This window comes from Rhinatrema bivittatum, chromosome 1 (assembly GCF_901001135.1).
Source record: "Rhinatrema bivittatum chromosome 1, aRhiBiv1.1, whole genome shotgun sequence".
NCBI classification, from domain to species: domain Eukaryota; kingdom Metazoa; phylum Chordata; class Amphibia; order Gymnophiona; family Rhinatrematidae; genus Rhinatrema; species Rhinatrema bivittatum.
In genome coordinates this window covers 500,269,886-500,286,083 of record NC_042615.1, presented here as the reverse complement: position 1 = coordinate 500,286,083, position 16,198 = coordinate 500,269,886, and the positions used below count along the sequence as shown (strand labels likewise).

At 48.4% G+C, this 16,198-nt stretch overlaps 1 protein-coding gene across 1 annotated transcript in view; it reads left to right on the top strand.

Moving 5' to 3' along the window:
- Positions 1–6,171: 6,171 nt before the first annotated feature.
- The window catches only part of ARHGAP4 (Rho GTPase activating protein 4), a 141,016-nt gene continuing 130,989 nt past the window's right edge, over positions 6,172–16,198 (top strand). The window contains exons 1-2 of the mRNA XM_029609599.1: positions 6,172–6,744; positions 6,918–7,100. Coding sequence (XP_029465459.1) covers positions 7,034–7,100 — 67 coding nt within the window. The 5' untranslated portion in view covers positions 6,172–6,744; positions 6,918–7,033. The remainder of the gene's footprint in view (positions 6,745–6,917; positions 7,101–16,198) is intronic.

Sequence of the window (16,198 nt, the reverse complement as noted above, 5' to 3'; positions counted from 1 at the left end):
CAAGGATAGGCCCGAAGGCCGCGCAAGGCAAGGCAAGGCAAGGATAGGCCCGAAGGCCGCGCAAGGCAAGGCAAGGCAAGGATAGGCCCGAAGGCCGCGCAAGGCAAGGCAAGGCAAGGATAGGCCCGAAGGCCACGCAAGGCAAGGCAAGGCAAGGATAGGCCCGAAGGCCACGCAAGGCAGGCTAGAGCAGGGAGCCCAGGTGAGCTCGATGCCGAAGCACCGAGGCAACTGTCAGGCAGGGTTAAGAGGGCACACCCAGAGCATAGAGTGGACATAGGAGATGGACTGGGCCTGTCAGGAAAGCCAGCACTAGAGGGACCCCTGGTGGTGAGGCGGTAGCACAGCAGCCACAGCCGTAACAGAGGGTTTGTGGAACATTTAACCTCTCCAATTGTTGTTTACAGGTAGATGACCAAAACAAGGTTATCCAAGACATCACTGATCGCATGGTCAAGATGGCACACGTCCCTGTCCAGCAATGGAATAGTGCTTGGGACTGGACCAATGGATTCCGTGGTTGGTTTTCCATGATCGGTGGATTTAAGAGCTTGTTTGTTATCCCAGCCAGTTTAATTCTGTTTTGTCTTTTAGGACCCTGAATTATTCCTTTCTTGCTCAAACCGCCTTCGTCGGGTGATGAAGGACATTGCTGAACGCAAAACAGCCACGCAGCTTCTGTCACTGTACATGTATTCCTCTGAGCCTATAGAACCTGTTTAACCATCCTCATGTTTTATCCTGGGCCATCTTCCCATACATGACAAGTTCGGGCTACAAAGGGGGGTGGAGCCATTAGGGCCCATCCGTCTCAAACCCGTGAAGAAACCATCGGACTGTTTGGGAAATTAGGGCCCGCTGAGAACTCAAATTGCTAATTTTTCTTGTTTCTGTTTCTTTCAGCTCCACAGTTGCGTTGTGATGGTGTGATACTTTTCATAAATAATGATAAGTATCAAAGGGGGGAATGAAGGGGTCTGAACGCTTCAACCTGACAAAGGACTTCATGTACCAGAATTCCCTGCTTCATGACGGGTTTACTTACAGTCTGCAATACAGCTGTAATTAGGACATTGAGAAACTCTCTGTCAGCACATTGCACATTTTCATTTTTTGGCTTCGCTGTTCTTATTCTCTGATAAGCTTTCACTGCTGTAACCTAGATTAGAACAATGGATGTATTATGTGATGGGCTGTATTACTGCAGACTCGCGAATTCCTTTCCAGAACTGCAAGTCCCAGCAGCCTCTCCTGCAGAACATGGGAGAAGTTTCACGAAAGTTCCCGGGTGTCTAGGGAGGGGGTCAGTAGCCCCTTCAGCCGGAATATGCTTGCTCAGCAATGCTTAGAACGCATGTGTAAAAGATAAGAACTGTAAAGTGCATAAGAGTCTGCTCCTGGAGGGGAGGGGCATGCAGTTGTACTGAGCCTTTGTCTTAGCTGCTCTTGCTGGCAATAAAAGTCTATCTTTACGGATCAGTTGTCTGGACCTCCTTACTGACTAAAAAGAGACGGTTACACTCCTGGGAGGCTCCAGTGTTAATAATCACCTCATCATGATTAAATTAAAATTCAGAATGAAAAAAAAAGTACTGGGGTGTGCCAGAAGAGAGAGGACGAACTTAACAATATTTTCAATTTTTTAATTCGGCAACCAAATTTTTAAAAAAAGAAAATAGAGCACTGCATTTTATTCTAATTATTTATTTATACAATGTATAATCTGCTGATCTACAAATCTCAGCAGAGAACACACCTACATAATAAAAGATAACAAAAACACACAGTATATAAAACTGTACCACAAAATGAAAACAATGGACTGTAAGTTGTTTTGTTTTTTTTTTGCCTGGAGACCACGTATGCAGGTGGTTTTATAAATATGATAAAATCACTCAGTGTGGGCTTGTGAAGTAACCTTGGGGGGTCCTGCCGAGAAGTCCTGATGATTGTGCCCCTGTGTTCTGCTTGGGTCCTCCTTGAGTACCCAAGATGCCCTGTGAGAACTTAAAACCAACTAAGCGGCATTAGCTTTCACCCAGTTATCCAGTGCATTTTTTTTTTTTTTTTTTTTTTTTTAGAAATCCATGTTTACCTGTTCTCCCCCTCCTCCCTGTGTCTGAGAGATACGAGCACACCTCATGCAAAGCCACCTTCCCGATCAGCCCTTGTGCACCATGCTGGAGGCAACCATGCTGCTGGTTCATGGCATGTGGGGCAAGGTGTAGCCGCTGTGGCAATTTGAACTCCCATGTGTCAAGGATGGTTGCTCTTTAGGACAGTAATGCCCATACTCTGCACCACACTTATGGACCCGTAACCAGAGAGACTTCAGAAACAAAAAATAAGAATTTGTGAATTGACAGGGAGCAGGCCCTAACATGATAAGCATGCAGCAGAGATGCAGGTTTCTCTGAACATAGCTAAGAGTTCTAATACCTGTTCTAACTTGGCTTGATGGGGGTGAGGGTTTCTTATAATCAGGGCCAGATTAAGACATGCTGAGGCCCTAGTCTCTGTCAAGTTTAAGAGGCCCCCCCCCCCCCCATAGCATTACCAGAAACAAAGTAAAACTATATATTTACTAAATTTTGGGTATTTAGAGGCCCCCTCGTAATCTGAGGCCCTAAACTGTAGTTTAGGTATTTTGTGCCTAAATCCAGCACTGCCTGTGATAATCTTACATCAGTGTGTTAAATATGGGGGTCTCCTTTTCCCACCAGGGCGTATTTCAGCCTCCCTCCCTGCTGGGTGTTGTGCTAAGTTCCAGGTGATTGCCATGTCATAAATCCACTTGGGGAGCTGGACCTTGCACCAAAGCAGTGAGAATAATTCTAGCAAGGGCAGAGAGGAGATGGGATAAAGTCTAGGAGAGGCAGAATCCTTTTGGTGGTGATTGTGACACTTATGATTCAGAATCTCCCTGTTCTGAGAATTACTTTTTTTTTTGTGTTTTTTTTTAAGAAAGCTAAAGTTGCTAGATCTCTGGAGGTGAGAGAGTGTCTTGCTTCCCTACCCCTATCTGCACTGCTCCCCTAACCTCCCTGTGTCTCACTGTGGCTTATGACAAACTGCCTGCCCTCTGCAGGATATGCATGGATAATTAGGAAATAGGAGGGGGTGACCAGGTGGGGCTTTTAAAGATGTGCGTAGGGGTGGGATGGCATACTCTGCCACAATTAGGTAATGGTTTTATAGGATTTCCACAATTAAACGTCCACAGCGTTACACTCGGCGCTCCACGGGCCCTCTCCCGCGAACCTCCGCTCTCACCTCCGGGTCTGGGCTGGCCGTGCCGTGTCCCGACACCAGGAAACACCGCCAGCGCACCATGCCGCCTCCTGGCGCAGTGAAGGCCGCCAGCCATCCAGGCAGCAGGACACCACCGCCAGCAACACGCCGCTTCTTCCCTAGGCATGCGCGCCTCTTGCCGGCATGTAAAGGGGCCGCGGCGGGAAAAATCCCCGAGGCCCCTAATGATGACGTCAGCTCCACGGCCCTATAAAAAAAAAAAAAGCAGCGTTCCAGACACAACTTGCCTCAGCAACAGGTCCAGCTACCGCCTAGTAGTGCGTATTGCTTCCCAGCGTTCCTGTCTTTGGTCCAGGCTGTCTCCAGCCTTTGTTCCAGTCGGTGCCATCCTTTGTTGCCTGCCTGCCTGCCTCGGCCCTTCCCGTCCCTCCTCCTCTCCTTCGGGTGGATACCTGGTCTGACCTCTGCCTGGACTTTGCTTACACCTGACTGCTGCCTGCCTTTGACCTCTGCCTGGACTTTGGAGACGCCTGACTGCCACCTGCCTATGACCCTAGCTATCGGACCTTCTCTTCAGCAGAGAGCCCACCTAAGTCCTTCCAGCTCCAGCACCCAAAGGTGAAACTGAGGGGGGAACGTGGGATGGTACAGGTGAAGGTCCTGACCGGTCACTGCTTCGCCTGGGTCTGCCTGCAGACGGTGAGAAACCGCAGGGCTCTCCTCCCTGCAGGTAGCATCAATCTCGCCTTAGCCCAAGTGTCCACATACACGACACGTGAGGTATGTTTAGTTACATACATTTGTTTCATGAACCGCGATCATTTGCCTAACGTAACCATGCCTAGCAGCAGACCAGCCTGAGGCCCTTGTGGACCAATATTCCTGTGAAGGTGCACGGGGGGGGGGGACTCCACCACCCACTCCAGCTGTAATGGTTTGAACCGTGCAGGGCTTCCATAAGACTACAGCACCTTGCTCCGTTCAAAGCACAAAACAGCTGGAGCCAGGACCAGTGCTTCCATTAGACAAGCTAGGCGGTTGCCTAGAGTGCCAGAATTTTGGGGGTGGCCAAAATCCAGGCAGCACGAGGCCCAAAGGAGTGCTATGCCAGAGTTAATACTGCCAAAGAAAAGAGTGCTATGCTGAAACTACTGCCACCGACAGGAGGAACTGCTGTACTGGAGGTGAATTGGAGGAGGGGGAATGCACAACTGAAGTTTTGACTGGGGTGCCAAATAATCTTGCACCAGCCCAGGCTGGAGCAGCACCAGATTGGGAAAATAGTCAGAAGTCCCCTGCGTAGGTTAGGGGGGAACACTGCCAAGAACCGCTACAGTTCTCTTGCTCTGGCACTCTGCATTTTGGGTCAGAGGATCGCAGGAGGTATCGTATTCATAGTATATTCTGCTGGCCCAAAACATAGAACTTGAGAGCCCTACGAAAGTATACACACACAATGACAGCGATCTTTGTTGTTGTTTGGCAGTTAAAGAAAAATTTTGTGTGGGAGAGAAAATCTATGTGCGCCTGTATATTGAGAAAGACTTCTGTATCTGTGCCTGCTTGAGTGTGAGAGTATCTTATGCATATGTTGTGTCTGTGCCTACAACAGGGAAATAAGAGAGCGTGTGTTTTCCATAGCGGGCCCAAAAGTTGGAATTCTCTACCTGAGACAATACGACTGATATCAGAAGGCAAGAGATTCAAACGTTGGCTCCACTTACTTCAATCTTCACCCATGTTTATTAAGTTGGTTGTAATTCCGACTTTCTTGATTGTTGGTTGTTTATTTATTTATTTATTATTTGTAATAATAAGGTTAATTTTAATCCTAAATCGTCTTCAGCTCTATCTATAAGTTCTCAGCGTTAGCTGTAAGTTCTCATGATGTTAGACCTGTTGTTTGTACCCTCTTGTTTGATGTAATTTCGATTGTTCGATGTAATTTCCAACTTTGGTTTTAATTAAACTGACGTGATATGTACCAGTACATGAACATCGGTATATAAAAGCTTTTAAGTAAATAAGTAAATAAATAAAAACATGGCTATTAAAAAATGCGTATAACCCAACCTAAATTAGCAGAATGCAGAGCCTGCAATAATAATGACAAAAGACATTAATTAGTAAGGAGATGATAAAAGTTATCTAATGCCAACTCAATGACACTATGTAAAATCTACTGAAACAGATTTTCCGTACTACCAGACCTAATGTCCCAGACCTTTAGCGAAAATGTACTAGAACTTCACCCTAGACCGTTAGTGAAAAGTGTACCAGAACGTCTTCGTTGCTTTAAATTACTCCCCATTGTGTTGAGCTATTGTTTGTGTTGATCTATAATATGAATGCTGCTTTTGTAAACCATTGTGATCTTCAATTGGAACCATGGTATATAAAGTGTAACTAAATAAATATGTGCCATGTGGGTGTGTGTTTGTATGTGTCTTGGACTTTATGTGTGTGTGTGTTTGTCTTTCTTTTCTGTATCTATCTGTGTGTCCTTACATGTGTGTAAGAGAATGCCTCATGTGGCAGTGCTCGTGCATGGCTATGTGAGAGGATGTGCTGGCTCTCGGTGCCTTTCCGTGTGTGTGTGTGTGTGTATCTGTGTAGGTGTGTCAGCCTGGTTGCTTCCTGTCCTCTGGCTTGGCTGCAGCACAGCCGCGCGTGTGGTGTGTGTGTGTGTGTGTTTGTCTTTCTTTTCTGTATCTATCTGTGTGTCCTTACATGTGTGTAAGAGAATGCCTCGTGTGGCAGTGCTCGTGCATGGCTATGTGAGAGGATGTGCTGGCTCTCGGTGCCTTTCCGTGTGTGTGTGTGTCTGTGTCTGTGTAGGTGTGTCAGCCTGGTTGCTTCCTGTCCTCTGGCTTGGCTGCAGCACAGCCGCGCGTGTGGTGTGTGTTTGTCTTTCTTTTCTGTATCTATCTGTGTGTCCTTACATGTGTGTAAGAGAATGCCTCGTGTGGCAGTGCTCGTGCATGGCTATGTGAGAGGATGTGCTGGCTCTCGGTGCCTTTCCGTGTGTGTGTGTGTGTGTCTGTGTAGGTGTGTCAGCCTGGTTGCTTCCTGTCCTCTGGCTTGGCTGCAGCACAGCCGCGCGTGTGGTGTGTGTGTGTGTGTGTGTTTGTCTTTCTTTTCTGTATCTATCTGTGTGTCCTTACATGTGTGTAAGAGAATGCCTCGTGTGGCAGTGCTCGTGCATGGCTATGTGAGAGGATGTGCTGGCTCTCGGTGCCTTTCCGTGTGTGTGTGTCTGTGTAGGTGTGTCAGCCTGGTTGCTTCCTGTCCTCTGGCTTGGCTGCAGCACAGCCGCGCGTGTGGCAGTTTCTCCCGCCCTGCCCGGGTGGCTGCACTGTAGCCTCAGTCAGGACCGAAAGAGAGTGAGGCAGCGGCGCCTCTCGCCCCCGAGCCTTCAGGCTCCCTCCTCTGCCGAGCTACTGTGGTTTTTTTGTTTTTTTTTCCCCACCGGCAGAAAACCAAGTGAAACAGGTATCGCCGAAAACTTGCAAGTGAAAAAGGTCCCTGGTTGACTTGGGGAGCTAACTCTGCAAGGAAATCTCGGAGTTTTCTTTTCGTCATTCGTTTTACATTTGAATTCTTCAGATAAACTTGTCCTATGGAGTATTAAAAAAAAGTGCAATATATCCATTTTTTGCATCAAGAGGTCGTTGAGGGGCTGCCCGAGCCACCAAGCAATTCGCAAAGGATTGGCCAAGGCGACCGCACATGAACGCGCCCTCCCCGAGGGCGGCGGCGGCAGCAGGTGGGAGCCTGAGTCATGGCCTCGCATGGGAGACTGCGCAAGGACCGGGGGCCGCAGCTGGAGTACGAGAACCAGGTGAAAGGTAAGCGCCGCAGGCCACGGCTTTCCTGACCGTCTCGGAGCTTTTCATGCCCGCCGGCTGTAACGCTCTGCAGCACCCTCCTGTACAGCGATCCACCCTAACGCACCTCACTCCTGCTCTGCAGCCCCACTTGCTGGTCCAGTACTGAGACCCCCCCCCACCTCACTCCTACCCTGCAGCGCCCCCAGCTGTTCTAGTACTGAGACCCCCCCCCACCGTGCATCTCACTCCTGCTCTGCAGCCCCACTTGCTGGTCCAGTACTGAGACACCCCCCCCCACCGTGCACCTCACTCCTGCCCTGCAGCCCCACTTGCTGGTCCAGTACTGAGACCCCCACCCCACCTCACTCCTACCCTGCAGCGCCCCCAGCTGTTCTAGTACTGAGACCCCCCCCCACCGTGCACCTCACTCCTGCCCTGCAGCCCCACTTGCTGGTCCAGTACTGAGACCCCCACCCCACCTCACTCCTACCCTGCAGCGCCCCCAGCTGTTCTAGTACTGAGACCCCCCCCCACCGTGCACCTCACTCCCTGCCTCTGCAGCCCCACTTGCTGGTCCAGTACTGAGACCCCCCCCCACCCTCACTCCTACCCTGCAGCGCCCCCAGCTGTTCTAGTACTGAGACCCCCCCCCCACCTCACTCCTACCCTGCAGCGCCCCCAGCTGTTCTAGTACTGAGACACCCCCCCCCACCGTGCACCTCACTCCTGCCCTGCAGCCCCACTTGCTGGTCCAGTACTGAGACCCCCACCCCACCCCACTCCTCCCCTGCAGCGCCCCCCACCTGTTCTAGTACTGAGACACCCCCCCCACCGTGCACCTCACTCCTGCCCTGCAGCCCCACTTGCTGGTCCAGTACTGAGACCCCCACCCCACCTCACTCCTACCCTGCAGCGCCCCCAGCTGTTCTAGTACTGAGACCCCCCCCCACCGTGCACCTCACTCCTGCCCTGCAGCCCCACTTGCTGGTCCAGTACTGAGACCCCCCCCACCTCACTCCTACCCTGCAGCGCCCCCAGCTGTTCTAGTACTGAGACCCCCCCCACCGTGCACCTCACTCCTGCCCTGCAGCCCCACTTGCTGGTCCAGTACTGAGACCCCCCACCCCACCTCACTCCTGCCCTGCAGCGCCCCCTGCTGTTCTAGTACTGAGACCCCCCCCACCGTGCACCTCACTCCTGCCCTGCAGCCCCACTTGCTGGTCCAGTACTGAGACCCCCCCACCTCACTCCTACCCTGCAGCGCCCCCAGCTGTTCTAGTACTGAGACCCCCCCCCCCCCACCGTGCACCTCACTCCTGCCCTGCAGCCCCACTTGCTGGTCCAGTACTGAGACCCCCCCCCCACCTTACTCCTACCCTGCAGCGCCCCCAGCTGTTCTAGTACTGAGACCCCCTACACAGACCCACACAGCTCTGCCAGTGCACCTCGATCCTTCCCCTCTACTAACCCAGTATTGAGATTTCCTTCTGCGCCCCCCCCCCCACATATGCTGTGTTGTATCTGTTAATATCTAACTGTTGAAAATTTGTAGTCTTTTCACTCCAATCCATTACATTATGAGAAATATAAAACAGCCCTTTTCACATCTGTAGGTAGTGAAGAAAGGAAGCCATTTGTAAATGTTATTTCTGCACTAGCCGTAACTACTGAAGGAGGACATAGTACAAAAAGTGGTTACTGCTAGTGCATGTGCAGCCCACTCTGGACTGGAACTTGGCAGTAGTGATTCACACTCAAGCACATTATACTGCTGCATGTACGTGTGTGTTTGTCTGTGTGAGTGTGCAAATCTGCATGCCTCTGTATTTGTGTATGAGTCTTTGTGGTGGAGGGTAAAGAGAGGAGAAGCTTCTCTGCCAGTGCCATGGATTGAGGCTGCTGGAGGTCGGATTGGAAACTGGAGCCACTGTATTACTTAATGGAAAACTTCAGTCTCCTAAGGGGCATTAACCCTTGCAGTACATTTTAAGCGCGAGCTGCTTGTTTAGTGCAGGGATTTCTGAAGGCACCGTGGAGTGGGGACTTGTCCCTGGGATCCACCTGTTCTCAGTTTTGGGGGAAGTTGATCTTACAGTGGGCCCCTTCAGCTCCCAGAGGCGGAGTTACCAGAAGGCTTCAGGGACAAGATGAACCAGTTCTGGTCTTATGGTGAATGCCAGGGAATTAGGGGAGGGTGTCCTGGTTTGCTTTCAAGGAATTATAGGCCTGAGGGAGAGGTTCTGAGGTTGTGGTATTGATGGCTTTCTACCTACAGTTGCTACTAACCCTAACAGAAGGATTGCTGAACAGATTAGATGACCATTTTGATCTTTATCTGCCATTATTCACTATGTTTTTATGTGATCTAACTGCAAGGTAATATCTTCAGTAATTACTGCTGTACAACAGATGGGTTAAGTAATAACTAGCAATCCTGGTCAGGGTTCTCAGGGACTGAGGAATTAATTGTTACTAGGGTTTGGTGATACAAGTCTCTGTTACTGGTGATATCACAGTGACTGACTGATAAGAACATACGATTTGTCATAATGGGTCAGACCAAAGGTCCATCACATCCAGTATCCTGTTTCCAACAGTGGCCAATCCTAAAAGGTCGATAGATTCCATGCTGCTTATCCCTGGGTTAAGCAGTGGATTTCCCCAAGTCCACCTTAATAATTTTTTATGACATAAAGCCAGTGATTGGTGACATCACAAAGTTAGTAATGTTACAGTGCGTGCTCACATCAGAAAAAGATTGGTGATATCACAGTGCCGGAGAGTAAGGATAGAGTTACCTGAATGGTGACTGATCATATCATGGTTAATATAGGGAGCAGATTTAACAGTGACTGATGATATCACAGAGGCAGTGTATAAGGGACATACTGGCCCGGAAAACACATTTATACACACACACATACAAGCACAGATACACAAATGCGCAAACATGGCCGTCATGGAGAAAACCCAGCAAGATAATTTTGTGTTTCTTTGTGCCCTGTGTGGCATTTGTTCAAGAAGGGGGAGGGGACCAGATGGTTTTTTAAAGCACACTGGCATATAAAAAGGGAAGGTTTCAGGGTCATCTGCCCCCTTCCCCCTGACAACCACTTCCTCTTTTGCAGGGTTTCAGGCGGAGGTGTTGCAATACTGAGTGACTTCTTGGAAGAACAGAACAGGACACTTAATTCTACTTCAGTAACTCCTTTGAACTCAGTCCTTGCATTTACCAGGTCTGGATTCCTCAATAGGCACAGTAGGCCTGGGCCTAGGCCAGCAGAAATCAGTGGGACAGCAGGCTGGCTGAAGATTTGCTGCCTTTGGGCTGAATCTCACTCAGCAGGCCTCTGTTTCCTGATTCAGCCCCTCCCCTCCCCTCCCAGGCAGTGTGGGGTGTGTGTGTGTGTGTGTGTGTGGGGGGGGGGGGGGACGACCTGCAGCAAATAGAGCCAAGGGGGATCATTTGGGTGAAGGGGGGGGGGGGGGCGGGCTGAGTGGAGATCATTGGAGGGTGAGGATGGAGGGTAGGGGATGAGGGGAGGCCTTTTGTCTATATATGAGAGAGGGAAATGGTGGTAAGGGGTCAGTGTTCATGCATGTGAAAAAGAGAAGGGATTGGTGTTGGGTATGTGTGTTTGTATACGTCATATTGCATGGGAGATTAGAAAGAGGATGCAAGAGGGAGTAGAACCAATGCATGGTAGGGTCAATTTCTTCTTACCCCCACATACAGAAGTTCAGATCCTCTCCCCCCTGATCTCAATTTCTATCCCCTAGATCCTGGAACCTCTCTTCCTTTCTCTCCAAATCCTGGAACCTATTCCCCAACCCTTCCTACTCCTTCCACAATCACAGAACCTCCCTTTCTCTCCCTCCCCTTCTCCTATCCTACATTCCTAATCTTCCCCATCTCCCATCCTCCCTATTCCTAGTCCACTTTCCTTCTCCCCCATCCCCAGATCTCTCGCCTTCTCCTTACCCCATTCCTGGTCCTCTCGCCCTGTCCTTACACCCATTTCTGGTCCTCTCACCATCCTCTCACCTCTCACTCTGGTCCTTACCCCATTCCTGCTTCTCTCGCCCTCTCATCATCTTCCCTTGTCTGAGATCTCCTCCTTGTACTGTTACTTGAGATTCATTTTCATTATCCAATAAAAAGAAAATAGATTAGAAAGTCACAAGCAAGAATGGAAAACTACTTTATTTTTATCATGTAGTCTAAAAAATGGAAATGTTTGCCAATTTGCTTCTGAATTTTCTAAAAATTTCCACAGAATCTACCCCTAAGCTGCCACGCAGGACCTGAGAACTCAGTCCCAGCACTTATTATACAGCACGAACTGCTGAAACTCAGTCTCTGCGCTTTTTATACAGCAGGAACTCAGTCCCAGCACTTATTATACAGCACAAACTGCTGAAACTCAGTCTCTGCGCTTTTTATACAGCAGGAACTCAGTCCCAGCACTGATTATACTTCTGGGAAGTGAGTACCTGCACCGTATCCAGCAGGAGCCTTGTGGACGTTTCACAGATATCCAATTCCTGAGCTTTTCCCTGAGATGAGAGGGGCATCTCCTGCCTATGGGTCAATGTTTGGCTGCTTCCTTCTTGCACACAAGCATCTTGTGTTTCCAGCCAGACGACACCTGCATAAAGAGACCTCTGTTCCTCTCTCAGGCTGCAGCTATGCAAGAAAAATTACCTAATATTTTCTCTTTGCAGCTTTGAAGAATTCATTCAGTTGTGGCTAAAAACAGACAGGGTCATTTTTCAAAGCGCGTTAGGGACTTATCACAGGCGCCCATAATAAATAATGCATCGCGAGATACGTATGCGGATTTTAAAATTAAAATGAAGGGTGCTTTGCATCACGTGCGATAGCGTAATGCACGTTATCTTGGGTTTTAACGTGGGAAATAACTAAATAACTACATCTTTTTTTTCCTGGCGTTATGCTGTGCGATATGCCCGAAATGGGATTTGTGCTAAAAATTCCAAATCCCGTTTTGAGGAGAGAGAGAGAAGGCACATCTCTGGGGAGGCACACATATGAGTCAACTTTTTATACCACTGTAGGAGGGGCAACTAGTAACTGAAGGTGAGGTTTTGGTGATGGTCTAGGTTTTGGGGGGGGGGGGGGGGGGTGGGTTTCCATGCACAGTCAGAGGTACGAGCAGCACAGTACACAGTGAAGATTTGGAGTGAGGAAAGATACACAAAGATGAGATCTGTGCAGTGTATTTATTTATTTATTTGAGGCTTTTATATACCGATAATCGTTTAGTAACATCACATCGGTTTACATTCAACAAAAACTCACAACAGCGCTATGCAATATAGGTAATCGCAGCAGTGTTTACAGATAACAATAAACTTGAGATAACAATAAACTTGAGATAAATGAAAGTTCTATACAATGTATGAGGATACATGTGTACTCTCGACCTTGCTTGATGCACTCCATCAAGAGACAAAAAAAAAAAAAAAATGGAACCAGTGGAAGAGAGAGGAAGGGAAGGAGAGACTTAAACAAGTCTAATTAGATGTGGGGGGTTTTTTTCATGTTTTTTGCATAAATATCAGCAGAAAGGAAGTTTCAAATTCATGTATATTTATATCTGTAACCACAGACGTGAAAGGATCTTGGGTGTGCGGCTGAAGGCGAGAAGGTTGAAAACAGAAAATAAAAGAATTGTAAATAAGAATCAAACCAACAAAAAAACAAAACTAAACCCCATAAACTTAAACAGTTTCTCTTTGGGCAGGTCCAGCAACAGTGCTGCATGCTGTCATGCAGAGGGAGCTGGGTCAGGGTCTTCCGTTTACAGCACTCACAGCCCCTGGTGGGGGGGAGGGGCCATGGTCATCAGGCCAGATGCTCGGATTCAACAGGGCCCAGGACTGTCACTGTGATGACTGGGCTAAATCATACTGGGAGGGAATACAAATTTATTTTATTTCACTTTTCTTCAAAAACATTGGTGTACAATCATAAAGCAATCACAATAAAAATAAATCATTTTCAATAAAATAAGGACAAAATCCCCAGGTAGTTGTGAATGAAGATTCATAGCACCAGAATCCCGACCTTGTTCTGACTGAACTGGAAACCCAAAGAAGCAAGTTAAAACTGTCTTAAAAAAAAAAACCCCTAAGCAAACAAACAAACAAAAAAAAAGTGTCGCTTAGTTTTGGGAAAGAGGTGATTTGATATCTCGCATAGATCTGAAAGCAAAGAAGGAAATAACGATGAGCTTCATAGCTTGGACTAGTTCAAAAAAGGCAGCAAAACCCAGAAATGCATGTGCAAATAAATGCTGAATCACAGAAAACCAGAAGGATGAGCATAATAATATGGTAAATGACTGCAGGTAAAGATCAATTGGCCCATCTAGTCTATCCAGTCAAGATTCTTCCTTTGGTATTTTATCATCCTGGATGAATAAGCATGCAAATCCCCATATGCAAACAAACACCTACTTCCCCCAATGCCCATATCTCCCACCCAGGCTGGTGTGTCTATTAGGTGAATTTTGGTGGCCGCCTAGGGGGGCACCGAAGAGCAGTCATGTGGTACCGCGAGCGGGGCCTAACCCGCTGGCGGCAAAGAGAAATAGAAACTGTGTGCTTCTCAGGGCCGCTCCCACCCTGCTCCCTCAGGGCCTGCTCCCACCCTGCCCCTCAATCCTCCTCCTATCACAGTCCTCCACAACTGACCCAAACATGTCCAAAATCTGCCACAGTGCTAGTCTCCGCTCTCACTTGCAGGTCATCTAAAATCTTCTCATCTTCCTCTTTTATTCTTACAAGAGCAGCCCTTAATCCAACAACCAGCTCCTCTTCCACGTCTTTTTATCAAGTCATCCAAAATGTCTGGCCTTCCCCACCTCATTTATGTTTGGGTTTCAACCATGGTCACTCTGCACAAGTCACCTCAGTCTTCTTAGAAGCCTGATGCAGTCATACGCTTGCTATTTAATGTTCAAACCAGTACTGCAACTAGGCTGGTATGGTCAGGTTCGCAATACCTGTGTAACCCCTGGGTGGGGTGGATCCTTGATTTGGCACCCAGGAGCACATAGAAAGAAATTAGAGACGGACCCTTCCTGCACCACTGCTCTAAGTCTCTATCCAACTCCTTCTCCCTACTGGAAAGCTTTAATCTGATATCCAGGGTTTCAAAGTGGTGGGGGCGAACAATGGCTCTTATACCCTACTTCCTTGCAATTTAGCCCTGTCGCGGTTCTTAATTCACAGCACTGCTCATTACACTGTCTCTGCATCTAATAAACACACAGGAGAAGAATGGTGGCTTCCAACTTCTTTACGGATAGCTTGATCAGATGACTGAATAATATTTACTCGTCTCTCATTCGATTGATTAGCAGCAAAAGGAATAAGACAGCAGGCAGAATAAACATGTGACTTCATGTCTTCTAGCAAAGTCTCTCAATCACTTCGGAAGTGCTCCTTATTTACACTGAATTTTATTCTTTTCCCACTTACTCTAGTTACTCAGATTATGAAGGTTGAAATTGGTTTAAGCCTCCTTCCAACCAAAAGTGGTTAGAAAGTATCCAATCCCAATATTTAATCAGAACTTAGTCCCAGATTTAATGTCTTCCAAGAAATCCTTTAGACATCCTTTAACTCCTCAGACATCACCAGAAGGCTTACCTCACTCTCTCTCTCTTGATTATCTTAACTCCTTAGGCAGTGCCTGGTGGGCACATCTCACCTAGGGATGTGCAGAGGGTCGCCATACGTTGCATTTGGGATTCATATTCATCGGGGGGGGGGGGGCGCAGATACGTTACATTCGGCAAGGGGGCCCCCGATACGTTCATGCGTTAATTCTTACTCGTTTCCCGGCTAAAATTGAATTAACTATAACCCCCCATCCTCCTAACCCCCTCAAGACTTACCAAAACTCCATGGTGGTCCAGCGGGGGGTCCGGGAGCCATCTCCTGCACTCACACCCTCGGCTGCCGGTATTCAAAATGGCGCCGATAGCCTTTGACCTTACTATGTCACAGGGGCTACAGGTGCCATTGGTTGGCCCCTGACACACGGTAGGAGCAATGGATGGCCGGCGCCATCTTATGCTCCTACCGTGTGACAGGGGCTGACCAATGGCACCGGTAGCCCCTGTCACATAGTAAGGGCAAAGGTTATCGGCGCCATTTTGATTACTGGCAGCCAATGGCCCGAATGCAGGAGGTTGCTCCCGGACCCCCGCTGGACCACCAGGGACTTTTGGAAAGTCTTGTGGGACCCTCCTGACCCCTACAAGATGGCACCGGCCCAAGTGCAGGAGATGGCTCCTGGACCCCCCGCTGGACCCCCAGGGAGTTTTGGTAAGTCTTGGGGGGGTCAAGAGGGTGGGGGGTTTGTTTAAATTCGCTCCTTTAGACGGCCGAATAATTCGGAGAAGATTCGTTGTATTCGTGGGGAATCGCGATACGTTTTGCTTCCCCACAAATACAACGAATATGGCCCAATACGTTGCAGATTACCAATACGTAGGAAACGAAACACACCTCTATTCTCACCCATATGTGAAACTTCTCTCAATAACAACAAAGTTCTTGTTACCTTTATGTTGTATCTTCTTTGTTTCTCCTGGCACTGCACTTTACCGGGATCCCTTACTTTAGATGGAATTTGTAACACAAGGGGGTCCATATTCATCCGTTGAGTGGCTAGTTAAGTTAGCCGGATACACCTATCTGGTTAGCAATTGGGATATTCACTGGTGTGGCAGCACCACTGAATATACCTAGATAGACTTAGTTTTTGGGTACTTGCCAGGTTCTTATGGCCTGGATTGGCCACTGTTGGAAACAGGATGCTGGGCTTGAGGGACCCTTGGTCTGACCCAGTATGGCAAATCTTATGTTCTTATCTTCAAAGTTAGATAGTTAGGTGTATCCGGCTAACTTTAGACCAGCTGTATGGCGTGGCTAGAGTTAGCTGGTTAGGGTAACTGGATAACTCTGAATGTCTGAGTTAGCTGGTTAACCTAACCAGCTAACTCTGCTCTCCCAGTAACGCCTATTGCCTGCTCACAGAATGCCCCCAACTTAACCTGTTAAAATAGCATTTTAGTCAT